Source organism: Vulpes vulpes, chromosome 5 (assembly GCF_048418805.1).
Source record: "Vulpes vulpes isolate BD-2025 chromosome 5, VulVul3, whole genome shotgun sequence".
NCBI classification, from domain to species: domain Eukaryota; kingdom Metazoa; phylum Chordata; class Mammalia; order Carnivora; family Canidae; genus Vulpes; species Vulpes vulpes.
In genome coordinates this window covers 114,743,681-114,759,707 of record NC_132784.1, presented here as the reverse complement: position 1 = coordinate 114,759,707, position 16,027 = coordinate 114,743,681, and the positions used below count along the sequence as shown (strand labels likewise).

Genomic DNA, 16,027 nt, shown 5'->3' with positions numbered 1-16,027 from the left:
AGAAGGTTGTAAACTATGAGAAAATATACCTAAAACATAGGTGAGGGTCAGGAAAGGAGTAAAAGGTGTGTAAAGTGACCTTAACTTGATATTGACTGCTATGTGCAAAAGCTGTTCTATATAAACTGATTAATAACTAGAAATTGAAAATTAGTAATATGTATGTAAAAATTCAAGAGAAATAATCCACATATATCACTGAAGAAGCAAACTAACCATTGGAGAAAAGAGCAAAAAAAGAGAAAAGAACATAGAACAACTACAAATAGAGTCATAGAACAAGTAACAAGGGGACAATAAGTACATACCAATCAATAATTGCATTGAATGTAAATGGATTAAATGCTTCAATCAAAAGACATAGGGTGATGGGATGGATAAAAAAGCAAGATCCATCCATATGCTGCCTACAAGAGACTCATTTCAGACCTAAAGGCACATGAGATTCAAACTGAAGGGGTGGAGAAACATTTATCAAGCAAATGGCTTTGAACTGAAAGCCAAGATAGCAATGCTTCTATCCTACACGATGGACTTTACCAGAAAGACTAACATGAGGCAAAGAAGGACTCTATATAATAATAAAGGGAACAGTCCAACAAGAAGATATAATGAAGGTAAATATTTATGTGCCTAACATGGGAGCGCTCAAAAACTGGTAACAAACACGAAGGAGGTAATCCATAGTAATGCAATAATAGTAGAGGACTTTAATACCCCACTTGCATTGGTAAACAGATCATCCAAGCAGAAAATTAACAAAGAAACAATCACCTTGAGTGATACATTGAGCCAGATAGATAAATGATATTTCAGACCATTCCATCCTAAAACAGCAGACTACACATTCTGATATTTCTATGCACTAAGAGTGAAGCAGCATAAAGAGAAATTAAGAAAATACACCCATTTCAATTGCACCAAAAATAATGCAATACCTAGCAATACAGTTATACAAAGAATTGAAAGATTTGGATTCTGAAAACTATAAAACATTGATGAAAACATTGAAAGGGCCACAAAGAAATGGAAAGACATTCCATGTTCATGGATTGGAAGAACAAATATTGCTGACATATTCATACTCCCCAAAGGAATTTACAGATTTTTGTAATCTCTTGAAAATATCAATAGCATTTTTCACACAGCTCGAGCAAACAACCTTAAACTTTGTATGGAAACACAAAAACTCTGAATGGTAAAGCAATCTAAAAAGAAAAACAAAGTTGAAGGTGTCATAATTCCAGATTTCAAGTTATACAACAAAGCTGCAGTAATCAAATATTATAGTACTGGCATAAAAGTAGACGCATATATCCATGGAACAGAGGAGAGAGCCCATAAACAAACCCATGATTTTATGGTCAATTAAACTTTGACAAAGGAGGCAAGAATATACAATGGGAAATAGAAAGTCTCTTCAACAAATATGTTGGGAAAACTGGATACTAAATGCAAAATAAGGAAACTGGATGACTTTTTTATACCAGACAGAAAAATAAAATCAAAGTGGATTAAGGACCTAAATGTGATACCTAAAGCCATAAAATCCTAGAAGAGAGCACAGATATTAAGGTCTCAGACATTAGCCACAGCATCATTTTTCCAGATACGTCTCCAGAGGTGAAAGAAACAAAAGCAAAAATGAACTATTGGGAATACATCAAAATAAAATTCTTTTGTACAGAAAGAAGAATCAATAAAGCTAAAGAGCGATCACCGAATGTCAGTAGGTATTTCCTAATTACATATTCAATAAAGGGCTACTATCCAAAATATACAAAGAACTTGTACAACTCAACACCACAAGAACAAATACAAGAAAAAAAAATGTGTAGAAGACATGAGTAAACATTTCCCTAAAGAAGACACCCATATGGCCAACAGACACAGACACAGGCAAAAAGGCTCAACATCACTCATCACCAGGGAAATGCAAATCAAAACCACAATGAGATATCACCCCACACCTGTCACATTGGCTGATTCAAAAGTACACAAGAAACAAGTGTTGTAGAGGGAGTGGAGCAAAGGGAATTCTTGTGCACTGTTGGTGGGAACGTAGACTGGTGCAGCCATGGTGGAAAACAGTGCGGCGGGTCCTCAAAAAATTAAAAACAGGGCAGCCCGGGTGGCTCAGTGGTTTAGCACCACCTTCAGCCCAGGGTGTGATCCTGGAGACCCGGGATCGAGTTCCACGTCGGGCTCCCAGCATGGAGCCTGCTTCTCCCTCTGCCTGTGTCTCTCATGAATAAATGAATAAAATTTAAAAAATTAAAAACAGAATTATCATCTGATGCAGTCATTCTACTATTGACTAGTTACCCAAACAATGTAACAGCAGTAAATGAAAAGAAACATGCACCTCAATGTTACTCCAGCATTATTTATGGTAGTCAATGTATGGAACCAGCCCAAGTGTCCCTAGAGAGATGAACACGGAAAAATGAAAAAGGTGTGGTATCCACGCTCAATGGGATATTACTCAGCCATAAAAATGACTGAAGTCTTGCCATTTGCACCAACATGGATGGAGCTAGAGAGTATGATGGTGAGTGAGATAATCAGAGAAAGATTAGCGCCATATGATATCTTCATACCTGGAATTAAAAAAAAAGATTTTATTTATTTTTTCATGAGCGACACAGATCGAGGGGCAGAGATGCAGGGTGAGGGAGAAGAAGGCTCCATGCAGGGAACCCGACCTGGGACTTGATCCCGGACCTCGGGGTCACGACCTGGGCCAAAGGCAGACGCTCAACCGCTGAGCCACCCAGTGGCCCCCTTCATATGAGGAATTGAAGAAACAAAGAAAAGTAACAGAAATAAATGACAAAGTTAAAAACAGACTGCTATCTATAGAGAACACACTTCTGGTTCTCTGAGGGCAGGGGAGTGGGGATGGGGAATAGTGAAGGGGAGCAGGGTTGCACCCACACTGATGAGCATGGATAATATATAGAATTGCTGAACCCCTGTACTGCACACCTGAAACTAATCTAACACAGTATGTAAGCCATCTTGAATCTTAAAATAGACGAAATGAACAAGGGAAAAGGCATTCAGCGCCCCCAAATTTATACTTCCTGGTCTATGTGTTTTTCTTCCCTAAAAACTCCTTGAACACAGTGTCTGCCCTGCGCACACTGTATCTTCAAGAAGGCAGCACAGCACTTGGGTCCAAGCAGGTGCTAAGTGTCTGGTGGTGAGTGAATATGTATTAATGCCAGTCAGATGGAGGGGGAACTCTTCAGATGATTCCATGTCCTGTGGTCTCTGTGATGCCTGTTGGTTCCTCCTGAAGAATAATGGAGGACTGGGGGTTGCTGAGGCTGCTACAATCATGGGGAATCTGGACAAGCAAATAGAGCATCTGTGGAAAAGAAACCCTTGGGCCCTAATGGCACCTTGGTCCAGACCAAGTCCCCAGATCTGGCTGAGTCTCTAACCAGCTGCAGTTCCCACCTTCCCCAGAAAGGGAAGTCTTCACCATCAGTGAGGGATTCTCTGGTTTGGCCCAGGGAGGTTCTCTGCCACATGGGCCCTCTCCATCCCCATGGAGGGGAGGTCATCTGCATGGTTAGATCCCCTGCTCTCCCTGTTAAGGGTAAGGGACCTTCCCTGAAACACTCCTTTCTCTTCTCTCACTGACTTTCTTCCTATGAAAACCCTCCATTTGCACCACAGCTCAGAGCTCCCCTTACCTGCCAGGTGGGAGGCTGCCCCATTCTTGAATCACTTAATAAAACCAGGTGGATCTCTGAATTGAATTCTTTGGTTGGTTTTTTGGCACAAGCAGTGAGAAGTCAGGGATGTGAAGGAGCTGGGGTGGGGGTGGGACAGGGAAGGAAATACCTGGGGGGGGCGTGTCACAGGGCAGGAGGGACAGAGGGACAGCAGGTCAAAGGCTGGTGCTGGGAGCCGGGTGTTTTCCTGGGTTACTGTCTGGGTGAGAGGAAAGGGCTGAGAGGTGGGGCCACTTTTCCAGGCTACACAAGACTTGTTCTGTAGCATCTGAATCAGGGGGTGGGGGCAGGATGGACTCTGGTGACAGGAAGAAGCTGGAGGCCAGAGGGGAGGCAGAGCAGGAGGGGAAGTGAGACTGAGTAGGTACCAGAGGTTGAGGGAGGAGCACATTTGCATTGTGGCAGAGACTCAGGGAAGGGTTGTGTTGGAGAGGAAGTCAGAGGAGAGGGGCTGGGAGGGGGTCTGTGTGTGAGGACAGAAGTCAAAGAGCGACTTTGCAAGAGAAAGAACATCTGCAAACACAATGCTGTTCCTGCAACTTGTGCTGTTGGCGGTTCTCCTCCTGGGGGGTGACAGCGAAGATGGTGAGAGATGGGGTCCTGCCCAGTGGGCGCACTTCTGTGTGTGTGTGTGTGTGTGTACATGTGCTTTTGAGTCTACGTGTTCCTGTGTGTCTCTGTGTATTTCCCTCATTCTGTGTGTCTGTAAGTCTGTGTGTCTGTTATGTGTGTACATGTGCTTGTGTGCATTTGAGTACGTGTATATTTAGGTGTGTATCGGTGCCTGTCTGGTGTCCATGCACATGTGTGGGTAAGTGTCTGGGTGTCTCTGTGTGTAGATGCGCATATGTGGGTGCGCATGTGTATTCTCTGTGGTTGTGTGTGTGCAATTGTCTCTGTGTGTGTGCACGGGTGGTGTGGGTTCCCGGCACAGACCTGGGCAGGGGGAGAGTCAGCTGAGTCCTTCCCAAGTATCCCCGGCCCCACGGCCCTGTGCTCTCCTGAAGGATGGGTGCGAGGCTCGGGCTCAGGGGCAGCACGTGTCTCCTGAGTCGACTATGGTTTCTCTGTCCTGCAGATTTTGGGTCCCGTCCCTGGCACCTTAGTCTCCACTCCCTTTCCTTCTCCAGGCCTTGCACTCCCAAAGCTTATGTCCTTCCCCACAGATTCCCAGGAGCCGATCTCCTTCCGGATCATCCTGACCACATCCTTTTACAGCAGTTCCTTGACGCAGAATCAAGGCTCAGCTTGGCTGGATGAGCTGCAGACTCACGGCTGGAACAACAAGACAGGAGCTTTCCGTTACCTGCAGCCTTGGTCCAAGGGCAACTTCAGCAACGAGGAGCTCCTGGAAGTGCAGAACTTATTCTACACATACACCATCCGATCCCCTTCCACATTTCATAACCACATTCATGACTGGCAACTTGAATGTGAGTTCTGTTCCCTCGGGCTTGGGTGGCAGGTGGCAGGTGCTTGTGTGTCTCCTTGAGTTCCTTCTTCCTCTAGGAAATGAGCTCCACCGGACTCTGAACCTCATGTTTCTCTGCCATATAAAGGTTCACACTCATCTGGGCAGAGGGTGGAGCCAGACCCTGATTGTTGAAAAGCTTCCCATCTTCTGCTCCGTCCCGCTCCTCTCATTGGCCACAGGCTGGGCTCTCCTGTCCCACTAGTTCTCCCACGACCACCCCTTTCCCTGGCCTCCAACCATGCAGCTTTGGTCCTTGCTCTGTGACTGACTCCTTGATCTGTGTGCTTTTCTCCCCATCCTATCCCAGCAGCGATGTCTGTCTATGCTACCCTGTCACCCCCTGTGCTCCCTTCACCCTCGGTTGTTTCTAGCCCAGCTCTCCGGCCAAGCCCTTCCCTATTTTATGCCCACATCCTTCATGTCTCTCCTACAACATTTGCTCCTTCCTCTATCAATCAGCTCTTCCTCTGCTTCCAGCAACCACCACTTCCCCTTTGTGTGAGGCTCCCCTCAAACCAAACTGTGCTCCATTCCTTTCAATCCCCTGAACTTTCCCTCTGCTTCCACCATCCATGGCTTCCACTCATGTCATATCATCTCTTTCACTCCCTCTGTCCTATCACCCACATCTCTCTTCCCCAGATCCCTTTCAGATTCAGCTGGTATTAGGCTGTGATTCCCACTTTGGAGAAGCATCAGCAGGCTTCCTGCAGTTGGCTTATCAGGGATCTGACCTCCTGAGTTTCCAGAACACATCATGGAGGCCATCTCCAGAGGGAGGAAGTAGGGCTCAGAAGGTCTGCAGTCTATTCAACCAGGACCATGTTTCTCATGAAATAGTACGCAAGCTCCTCAATGAGATCTGCCCCCGGATCTTGTTGAGTCTTCTTGATGCAGGGAAGGCGGATCTCCAGCGACAAGGTCAGTCCTGCTCCCTCCCTCCAAGCTTTCTGCATCCTGTGCTCAGAAATCTGTACTGTGCCCTCAAATTCAGAGTTAGAGAGAGTCAAGAGGGTGAAGGGGTGATGGTGACGGGCTTCAAAAGGCGGAAAGGTGTGTCTGTCTAAGGTGATGTGAGCACCTCCCCTCAGTCTGTGAATCCCTGTCCTGTCTCCGCAGTGAGGCCCGAGGCCTGGCTATCCGCTGGCCCCAGCCCAGGGCCTGGCCGTCTGCAGCTGGTGTGCCATGTCTCCGGCTTCTACCCCAAGCCTGTGTGGGTGATGTGGATGCGGGGCGAGCAGGAGCAGACAGGCTCCCAGAGAGGTGACGTCCTGCCCCATGCTGACGGCACGTGGTACCTTCAGGTGTCCTTGGATGTGAAAGCCAAGGAAGCAGCTGGCCTGTCCTGCCGTGTGAGACACAGCAGTCTAGGAGGCCAGGACATGGTCCTCCACTGGGGTGAGGAAGAGCTGGGGCCAGGCTGGGCAACATGGTAAATGGTCATCCATCAGAGCTGGGAGCCTGATGAAACATTTGTTCTGGTGGCTCCAGACCAAAGAGGACTAAAATACTCAGTAATCCAGAAATGGAAGATCTGAGGGTGAGGGTCCTGCTTATGTGGGAGCATGCGGAGGGTTAAGTGAAGTGTCCATCTCTGAGGAGGGATGGGAGAAGGGAAAGGGGAAAGGGCGGTTGGTCAAGGAGAGGGTGACAGGAGTGGAGAGGAGCAGGGAGGTGCAGTTCAACCCGGGGTGGATGGGAAATGACACCCTCTGTGCCCAACCCCATAGAGCAGCCCCACTCCGTGGGCTTGGTCTTCCTGGTGGTGATCGTGGCTCTGGTGTTCTTGGCAGGCCTGGCATGGTGGCTCTGGAAGCGCTGGTGAGTCTCTGGAGCCCCCTTCCTGCTCTTTCCCACGTGTCTCCCCACCTTTTCCTGTGTCCTCAGCCCTCCTGCAGCCTGTGCCCTTCCCCCCTGCAGCCTCCCCTCCACCTGCTGCAGAGGACCTCCTCCTTGTTCCCCCAGGAAAGCCCATTAGAGACCTCAGTGCAAGGATTTCCCTTCGGAGTGAGATCCCAGCCGCCCAGGCCCCAGGACCTATACCCAGCTCAGCACTGATGTTCTGGCCACTCCCCGTGCGCAACTCTGTGTTCATTTCTTCTTAATGATCAGTTGTCAATATAAGCTAAGCATAATTTAGTGAGTTTTGTTGTTCTGACTTAGTCCTGGAATTTAAATCTCAAGTTTGTCTCTGAATGGAATGAAGTTCCAGCACCTACATGGATCGAGAGACATCAAATGTCATGTCCTCCAGAGGGCCCTCCCTGATTCACAAGTAGAAGCAGTCTCTGCCTGTTGAGAATCTCTACCCCCTTTTCCTGACCTTTTGTAAATCTGTGTTTCCCAGCCCACTCCTCATTACCTCCAGTTATGTTCCTTTTCTCCTCTAATATTAGGATTCTTTTTTTTAAATAATAAATTTATTTTTTATTGGTGTTCAATTTGCCAACATACAGAATAACACCCAGTGCAATATTAGGATTCTTAAGAACTAAGTCCACGTCTTTTTAGTATTTGTATTCTTGGCGAGGTGTCTCACCACATGGCATATGTCCTCAGTAAAAATCTGTGTTGACTCTATCCCACAGTTATACGGTTTTCTTCTTTTGCTTCTTGACATGTTTATGGTAGTTGGGATGTTTGATAATCTTCCTGTTAAAAGTTGTCTCCTGGCCTAGGGAACTCACACTCCTCTGGGTCTTTGCTGATGTATCTGAGCCCTTGAGGAGAAACAGTTTTGGCTGTGACCATTCCAGTTATTTAGCTGCAGACACTTATGGGAGTGGCCTGTTGCCTGTTTCTTGTGGTTGATGGCCAGGGAATGAGATGCTCATTCTTTTCCTGGATGATAAGGTCAGGGCAAGAAACGTGAAAGAAGTACAACCCATTTTTCTGCACCAGAGAATCAAGCCTGAGGATGAAAGCTGCCTCCAAGAAGGCTGAGAAATTGTATAGATGAAGTTTTGCATAAATATCAAATCATTCTGAATACCCCAGAAATCAACCTGAGGCCTGTAGAAAAGTGCACATCTACAGCAGTGAAGAGGCCACATCATGGAAGGTAGGACGTCCAGAGCTGTGATTTGGAAGATATATGGATTGTGAGTGCTGTGGAGTGGAGGGAACCCTGGTCAAAGACAGAGGAGAGAGAGAGAGAGAGAGAGAGAGAGAGAGAGAGAGAGAGAGATCAGGAGATCACACAAGGAAAACAGTTCTCCAAAGCCAATGACTGGAAAAACAAGAGGGGCTGATTTTCATGAGATTTTACAATCAGTGGACTCAAAGACTGGATGGAGTTTTAGAGGTCTCCACCTTGTCTCATATGGAGCCCAGCAGGTGCTATAATGCCTCTGTGAAGGATGGGTAAAGTCCGGGGACACACAGTGTTCTGGTGTTTCTAATAAAAGGATTTGGTATTTTGTAGTTCTAGTCTAGGACATCCAATGAAATGCCCTAGAATTTAGGGCCTGGGCCTGCCTCTTGTCTGTCTCTCTGTTCCCTTTTAGCACCAGAACTACCTCTCAGTTATTGTCGACCTTAAAAGCTATATCCAGAAGTGTGGGAGTACGGATTGAGGTCCTTGATACAGCTTATGAAGCTTTTGTTTGATATCAGGGGATACCTGGCTGACAAAATGCATTGCTTATGTTTCCATGACCTCTGGGCCCTCAGGATCTAGTTTTTTTTTTTTTTTTGTATTTTCTCATGGCCTTTGCTAAGTAAGAATGAAATTACTTGAGATTTTCATTTGGGCCTTGGGTTATTTTTTTAAGTTTTGCATAATTTACAGGCCTGAAGACTGCTTTTTTGCATATCATCAATTAGGCAAGTTACCCTGTAATCTTGATTAATTCTGCCTTCCCGATAAATCAATCTAGGGTTGGCACTTGGAATCGCATACCCATGAGAGAGCTCAGTCATGGGTACAGACATGGGCCTCTTCAGCCCAGTCCTGAGCCAAAGATCAGATATAAGCTTTTTTTTCCCTCATGCATATAGCACATGGTAAAGATGATATGAAGGTCCTGCTAGGTGAGATCAAAAACAATTCTAAGGCTTTCAAATACCTTAGTGAATCTGAAAGGATCCCGGCTAAAGGAGTCAAGTTTTGTTTCTATATGAGACAGATCAGACATTGGAAAGGGAACGTGGACCCTAATTGTCCTGGCATCCTCATTTCCTACCTCCTGGAGGGGCATGGCATTTTGTAGAAAAACAGAAGTCAGGTCCTTAGGCTTGTAGTTAGTGCCAGATTGAATGTTGTACAGGGAGAAGGCACTTTGGCAAGGAGGTGGCATGGTGGTGACAATGGCAGGGACTCCTAGGACATTAGTAGGGTCCAGGAGAGCCTCTGGGTATTCAGAGGCAGTGGTAAGACAATGTGATGGAATGAAGGAGGGGTTGTCTAGAATGTCCGCAAGGTCAGATGGGCCATAGAATTGAGCAAGATACGTTCTACAGTTTTTGTGGAGGCTAGGTTTTTGGGATCATGCCATGAAGGTTTGCACATATGAGGCCTCCAATCATTTGGAGGAGTTCTAGCAAAAGTGTCAAGCTGGAAAATAGTACATAAGAAAAAGTTCCATGAAGAGCCTTTCCTCTTGATCTGAGAGTTTGTACTAAGGCCAGGAATCATTACATAAAAAGATGATATGTTGTATCTGCAGGCCTTAGAGGTCAAATTTGTTCTGGATTTTTAAGAATACAGCCTAAGGGTGAGTCTGCAGGAATAGAGGGCGTTTTGCCATAGTTGGAAAGAGGAACCGCCTATTTCCAAAGGGCCGTCCTGCCAGAGGGAAGGAGCTCTGACTCCTTGTTGCAATGTGTCAAGGCATCCCACTGATCTCAAAAAGAATCTGAACATATACAGGGTGACTGACTCTACTGCGGAGTCCTCCCAAGAAGAACGTCACGGCAAACGGCAATGGCAATTCCTGGTGGGGTTCCGGTCCCTTGCAACAGGGAGAGCTGAACATCAGTTGGCCAAACCAACTTTCCAGTTTGGAAAGTGAGGGGGAAGACTCACCACTCAGACACGTAGGAATGTATTTAGCCTATAGATCAAGGTGGTTACTGCACCCACAGGAACAAAGGAATAAAGGGATGAGAGCTGAAGAAGGTAAGGTGGCTGAGTCAGCCAAGGTCCCTAAATGATCCTAACTGAGTCTGTAATGTGTACAGATTTGCCCTAGATGAGCTGCTGCTGGCAAGATTTCCTTACATTGGAAATGGAAACCTCAGAGAGACAGAGTGGGAAAGAGGAGAAAAAGGTATTTTTCACCCTCATACGTGTGGACCGTCTGACTGCATTGAGCCAACACTCACTAACTCCCTTGCTGTCAGCACACCACGCACTCACATTCCCCTGCAGGCACACTCATTCCAGTCGGGTTAATGCTCCGGGTGCCTTTCCACAGCAGGCTTGTGTAAACCTTGTTAACACCATTCATCCTTCCCCAGTGCTCTCTGTGGATCCATTCCCTCCGACCCAGCTTGCCAGCATCTCATTGGCGGCAGACCCCTCCAACAACACTTCCTGACACCGTGCCTCCAATCCCTGTGTTCTTTGGCAGATCTGTCTTCTCCATTACACTCTTGGCAAAAGTGTATTCAAAGTGGTGCCATAAGCCTGGCAATGTGCAAGCAGTCCTGACATGGGCCACACCACTCCAAGGTGAGTCTTGTCCTGTGAGAGGGAAAAGAAACTACACAGAACATTGTGACTGAGGCCCCAGAAATGAGTTGGAGGCCGACATCATGTGATGAAGGGCCCTCCCACCAATGAAAGTTTCTCAGAGGACAACATAGGGAATGTACCCTACAGTTTTGCGCTAGATTATCTCTGACAAATTCTTGGTATGACACAATTTAAAGGCAATGAGGCCTCACAATGGCCAACCAACAACATAGGGACCAACTCTTGCCCACAACAGGCATTGAAGATGCCTCCATCAGAAGAAAAGTGGCTCAACTATCACATGAAGGCACATGCAACACATTAGGAGGCACCTCTGAAATGCCAGGCTCTGGTAACAGAGGACACTGCACTGCAGAGGACACAGAACCTCTTCTTTTAAGACCACTTCTTTCAAGAACAGGAGATGTACCTAATATTCCTAATATACAGAAACAGAGGCAGAGACTTAGATGAAATGAAGAGACAGAGTAATACATCTCAAGTGAAAGAACATGACAGATCACAGCAATAGGACTAAGTGAAAAGGAGGTAAGTAGCATGCCAAAGAATTTAAAGTAATGGTCATAAGGATACTCACTAGACTTGAGAAAAAGAGTAGAGAACTTCAGTGATATCCTCAACAAAGAGATAGAAAAGATAAAGTAAATTGAACACCAATAAAAGTTAATTAAAAAAAAAAAAAAAAAGAAAAGATAAAGAGAACCAATCAGTGATGGATAAGTCAATAAATGAAATTGAAAAATTTCAGTGTAAAAATACTGATACTGACGGAATGGTTAATAGAATTGAGGAAGCAGAAGATCAGTGACCTGGAAGACAGGGTAATAGTAAGCAGTTAAGTTGAATAGGAGAGAGAGGGAAAAAATACAAAATGAAAACACACTTAGGAAGTCAATGACACCATCAAGCATAAAAACATTTGCATTATAGATCACAGAAGAGATAGAAAAGGGGGTAAAATTATTCGAAGGAATAAATAGCTGAAAACTTCCCCATTCTGGTGAAGGAAGCAGAAATCCAGAATCAGGAGGCACAGAGAGGCCCCAATTAAAACAAAAAATCAACCCAAGGAGTCCACACCATAATACATATTAATTAAAATGGCAAAAAGTAGTGATAAAGGAGAATTTTAAAACCAACAAAAGAAAAGAAGACATAGAAAGGAAACCCATGAAGCTGATTTTTCAGCAGAAACTTTGCAGGCTAGAAAAAAATGGCATGATATATTCAAAGTACTGAAAGGAAAAACTTCAGCCAAGATTACTCTAGCCACCAAGACTGGCATTCAGAATAGAAGGAGGGATAAAGAGTTTCTCAGACACTTAAGTGTTAAAGGAATTCATGACCACTAACCCAACACTGCAAGAAATGTTAAAGGGGACTCTGAGTGGAAAGCAAAGATCAAAAGGAAAGGAATCATAAAAGCAATAAAAATAAGGATATTTGTAAACGTCAGTTAAGGGACTCACAAAATAAAAGGTTGTAAACTATGACAAAATATACCTAAAACATAAGTGAGGGTCAGGAAAGGAGTAAAAGGTGCGTAAAGTGACCTTAACTTGATATTGACTGCTATATGCAAAAGCTGTTCTATATAAACTGATTAATAACTAGAAATTGAAAATTAGTAATATGTATGTAAAAATTCAAGAGAAATAATCCACATATATCACTGAAGAAGCAAACTAACCATTGGAGAAAAGAGCAAAAAAAGAGAAAAGAACATAGAACAACTACAAATAGAGTCATAGAACAAGTAACAAGGGGACAATAAGTACATACCAATCAATAATTGCATTGAATGTAAATGTATTAAATGCTTCAATCAAAAGACATAGGGTGATGGGATGAATAAAAAAGCAAGATCCATCCATATTCTGCCTACAAGAGACTCATTTCAGACCTAAAGGCACATGAGATTCAAACTGAAGGGGTGGAGAAACATTTATCAAGCAAATGGCTTTGAACTGAAAGCCAAGATAGCAATGCTTCTATCCTACACGATGGACATTACCAGAAAGACTAACATGAGGCAAAGAAGGACTCTATATAATAATAAAGGGAACAGTCCAACAAGAAGATACAATAAAGGTAAATATTTATGTGCCTAACATGGGAGCGCTCAAAAACTGGTAACAAACACGAAGGAGGTAATCCATAGTAATGCAATAATAGTAGAGGACTTTAATACCCCACTTGCATTGGTAAACAGATCATCCAAGCAGAAAATTAACAAAGAAACAATCACCTTGAGTGATACATTGAGCCAGATAGATAAATGATATTTCAGACCATTCCATCCTAAAACAGCAGACTACACATTCTGATATTTCTATGCACTAAGAGTGAAGCAGCATAAAGAGAAATTAAGAAAATACACCCATTTCAATTGCACCAAAAATAATGCAATACCTAGCAATACAGTTATACAAAGAATTGAAAGATTTGGATTCTGAAAACTATAAAACATTGATGAAAACATTGAAAGGGCCACAAAGAAATGGAAAGACATTCCATGTTCATGGATTAGAAGAACAAATATTGCTGACATATTCATACTCCCCAAAGGAATTTACAGATTTTTGTAATCTCTTGAAAATATCAATAGCATTTTTCACACAGCTCGAGCAAACAACCTTAAACTTTGTATGGAAACACAAAAACTCTGAATGGTAAAGCAATCTAAAAAGAAAAACAAAGTTGAAGGTGTCATAATTCCAGATTTCAAGTTATAAAACAAAGCTGCAGTAATCAAATATTATAGTACTGGCATAAAAGTAGACGCATATATCCATGGAACAGAGGAGAGAGCCCATAAACAAACCCATGATTTTATGGTCAATTAAACTTTGACAAAGGAGGCAAGAATATACAATGGGAAATAGAAAGTCTCTTCAACAAATGATGTTGGGAAAACTGGATATTAAATGCAAAATAAGGAAACTGGATGACTTTTTAAAATTTTATTTATTTATTTATTTATTTATTTATTTATTTATTTATTTATTTATGATAGTCACAGAGAGAGAGAGAGAGGCAGAGACACAGGCGGAGGGAGAAGCAGGCTCCATGCACCGGGAGCCCGATGTGGGATTCGATCCCAGGTCTCCAGGATCGCGCCCTGGGCCAAAGGCAGGCGCCAAACCGCTGCGCCACCCAGGGATCCCTGGATGACTTTTTTATACCAGACAGAAAAATAAAATCAAAGTGGATTAAGGACCTAAATGTGATACCTAAAGCCATAAAATCCTAGAAGAGAGCACAGATATTAAGGTCTCAGACATTAGCCACAGCATCATTTTTCCAGATACGTCTCCAGAGGTGAAAGAAACAAAAGCAAAAATGAACTATTGGGAATACATCAAAATAAAATTCTTTTGTACAGAAAGAAGAATCAATAAAGCTAAAGAGCGATCACCGAATGTCAGTAGGTATTTCCTAATTACATATTCAATAAAGGGCTACTATCCAAAATATACAAAGAACTTGTACAACTCAACACCACAAGAACAAATACAAGAAAAAAAAATGTGTAGAAGACATGAGTAAACATTTCCCTAAAGAAGACACCCATATGGCCAACAGACACAGACACAGGAAAAAAGGCTCAACATCACTCATCACCAGGGAAATGCAAATCAAAACCACAATGAGATATCACCCCACACCTGTCACATTGGCTGATTCAAAAGTACACAAGAAACAAGTGTTGTAGAGGGAGTGGAGCAAAGGGAATTCTTGTGCACTGTTGGTGGGAACGTAGACTGGTGCAGCCATGGTGGAAAACAGTGTGGCGGGTCCTCAAAAAATTAAAAACAGGGCAGCCCGGGTGGCTCAGCGGTTTAGCACCACCTTCAGCCCAGGGTGTGATCCTGGAGACCCGGGATCGAGTTCCACGTCGGGCTCCCAGCATGGAGCCTGCTTCTCCCTCTGCCTGTGTCTCTCATGAATAAACGAATAAAATTTAAAAAATTAAAAACAGAATTATCATCTGATGCAGTCATTCTACTATTGACTAGTTACCCAAACAATGTAACGGCAGTAAATGAAAAGAAACATGCACCTCAATGTTACTCCAGCATTATTTACGGTAGTCAATGTATGGAACCAGCCCAAGTGTCCCTAGATAGATGAACACGGAAAAATGAAAAAGGTGTGGTATCCACGCTCAGTGGGATATTACTCAGCCATAAAAATGACTGAAGTCTTGCCATTTGCACCAACATGGATGGAGCTAGAGAGTATGATGGTGAGTGAAATAATCAGAGAAAGATGAGCGCCATATGATATCTTCATACCTGGAATTAAAAAAAAAGATTTTATTTATTTTTTCATGAGCGACACAGATCGAGGGGCAGAGACACAGGGTGAGGGAGAAGCAGGCTCTATGCAGGGAACCCGACATGGGATTTGATCCCGGACCTCGGGGTCACGACCTGGGCCAAAGACAGACGCTCAACCGCTGAGCCACCCAGTGGCCCCCTTCATATGAGGAATTGAAGAAACAAAGAAAAGTAACAGAAATAAATGACAAAGTTAAAAACAGACTGCTATCTATAGAGAACACACTTCTGGTTCTCTGAGGGCAGGGGAGTGGGGATGGGGAATAGTGAAGGGGAGCAGGGTTGCACCCACACTGATGAGCTTGGATAATACATAGAATTGCTGAACCCCTGTACTGCACACCTGAAACTAATCTAACACAGTATGTAAGCCATCTTGAATCTTAAAATAGATGAAATGAACAAGGGAAAAGGCATTCAGCGCCCCCAAATTTATACTTCCTGGTCTATGTGTTTTTCTTCCCTAAAAACTCCTTGAATACAGCCTGCCCTGCGCACACTGTATCTTCACGAAGGCAGCACAGCGCTTGGGTCCAAGCAGGTGCTAAGTGTCTGGTGGTGAGTGAATATGTATTAATGCCAGTCAGATGGAGGGGGAACTCTTCAGATGATTCCATGTCCTGTGGTCTCTGTGATGCCTGTTGGTTCCTCCTGAAGAATAATGGAGGACTGGGGGTTGCTGAGGCTGCTACAATCATGGGGAATCTGGACAAGCAAATAGAGCATCTGTGGAAAAGAAACCCTTGGGCCCTAATGGCACCTTGGT

At 44.1% G+C, this 16,027-nt stretch overlaps 1 protein-coding gene across 1 annotated transcript; it reads left to right on the top strand.

Moving 5' to 3' along the window:
* Positions 1–4,104: 4,104 nt before the first annotated feature.
* LOC112910125 (T-cell surface glycoprotein CD1a-like) lies at positions 4,105–7,798 on the top strand. Its single transcript, XM_072759780.1, has 6 exons — positions 4,105–4,331; positions 4,913–5,179; positions 5,863–6,141; positions 6,340–6,618; positions 6,951–7,041; positions 7,186–7,798. Exons 1-6 carry the CDS (start codon positions 4,271–4,273, stop codon positions 7,196–7,198), a joined length of 990 nt encoding a protein of 329 aa, XP_072615881.1. The 5' UTR covers positions 4,105–4,270; the 3' UTR covers positions 7,199–7,798.
* The last annotated feature ends 8,229 nt before the right edge of the window (positions 7,799–16,027 follow it).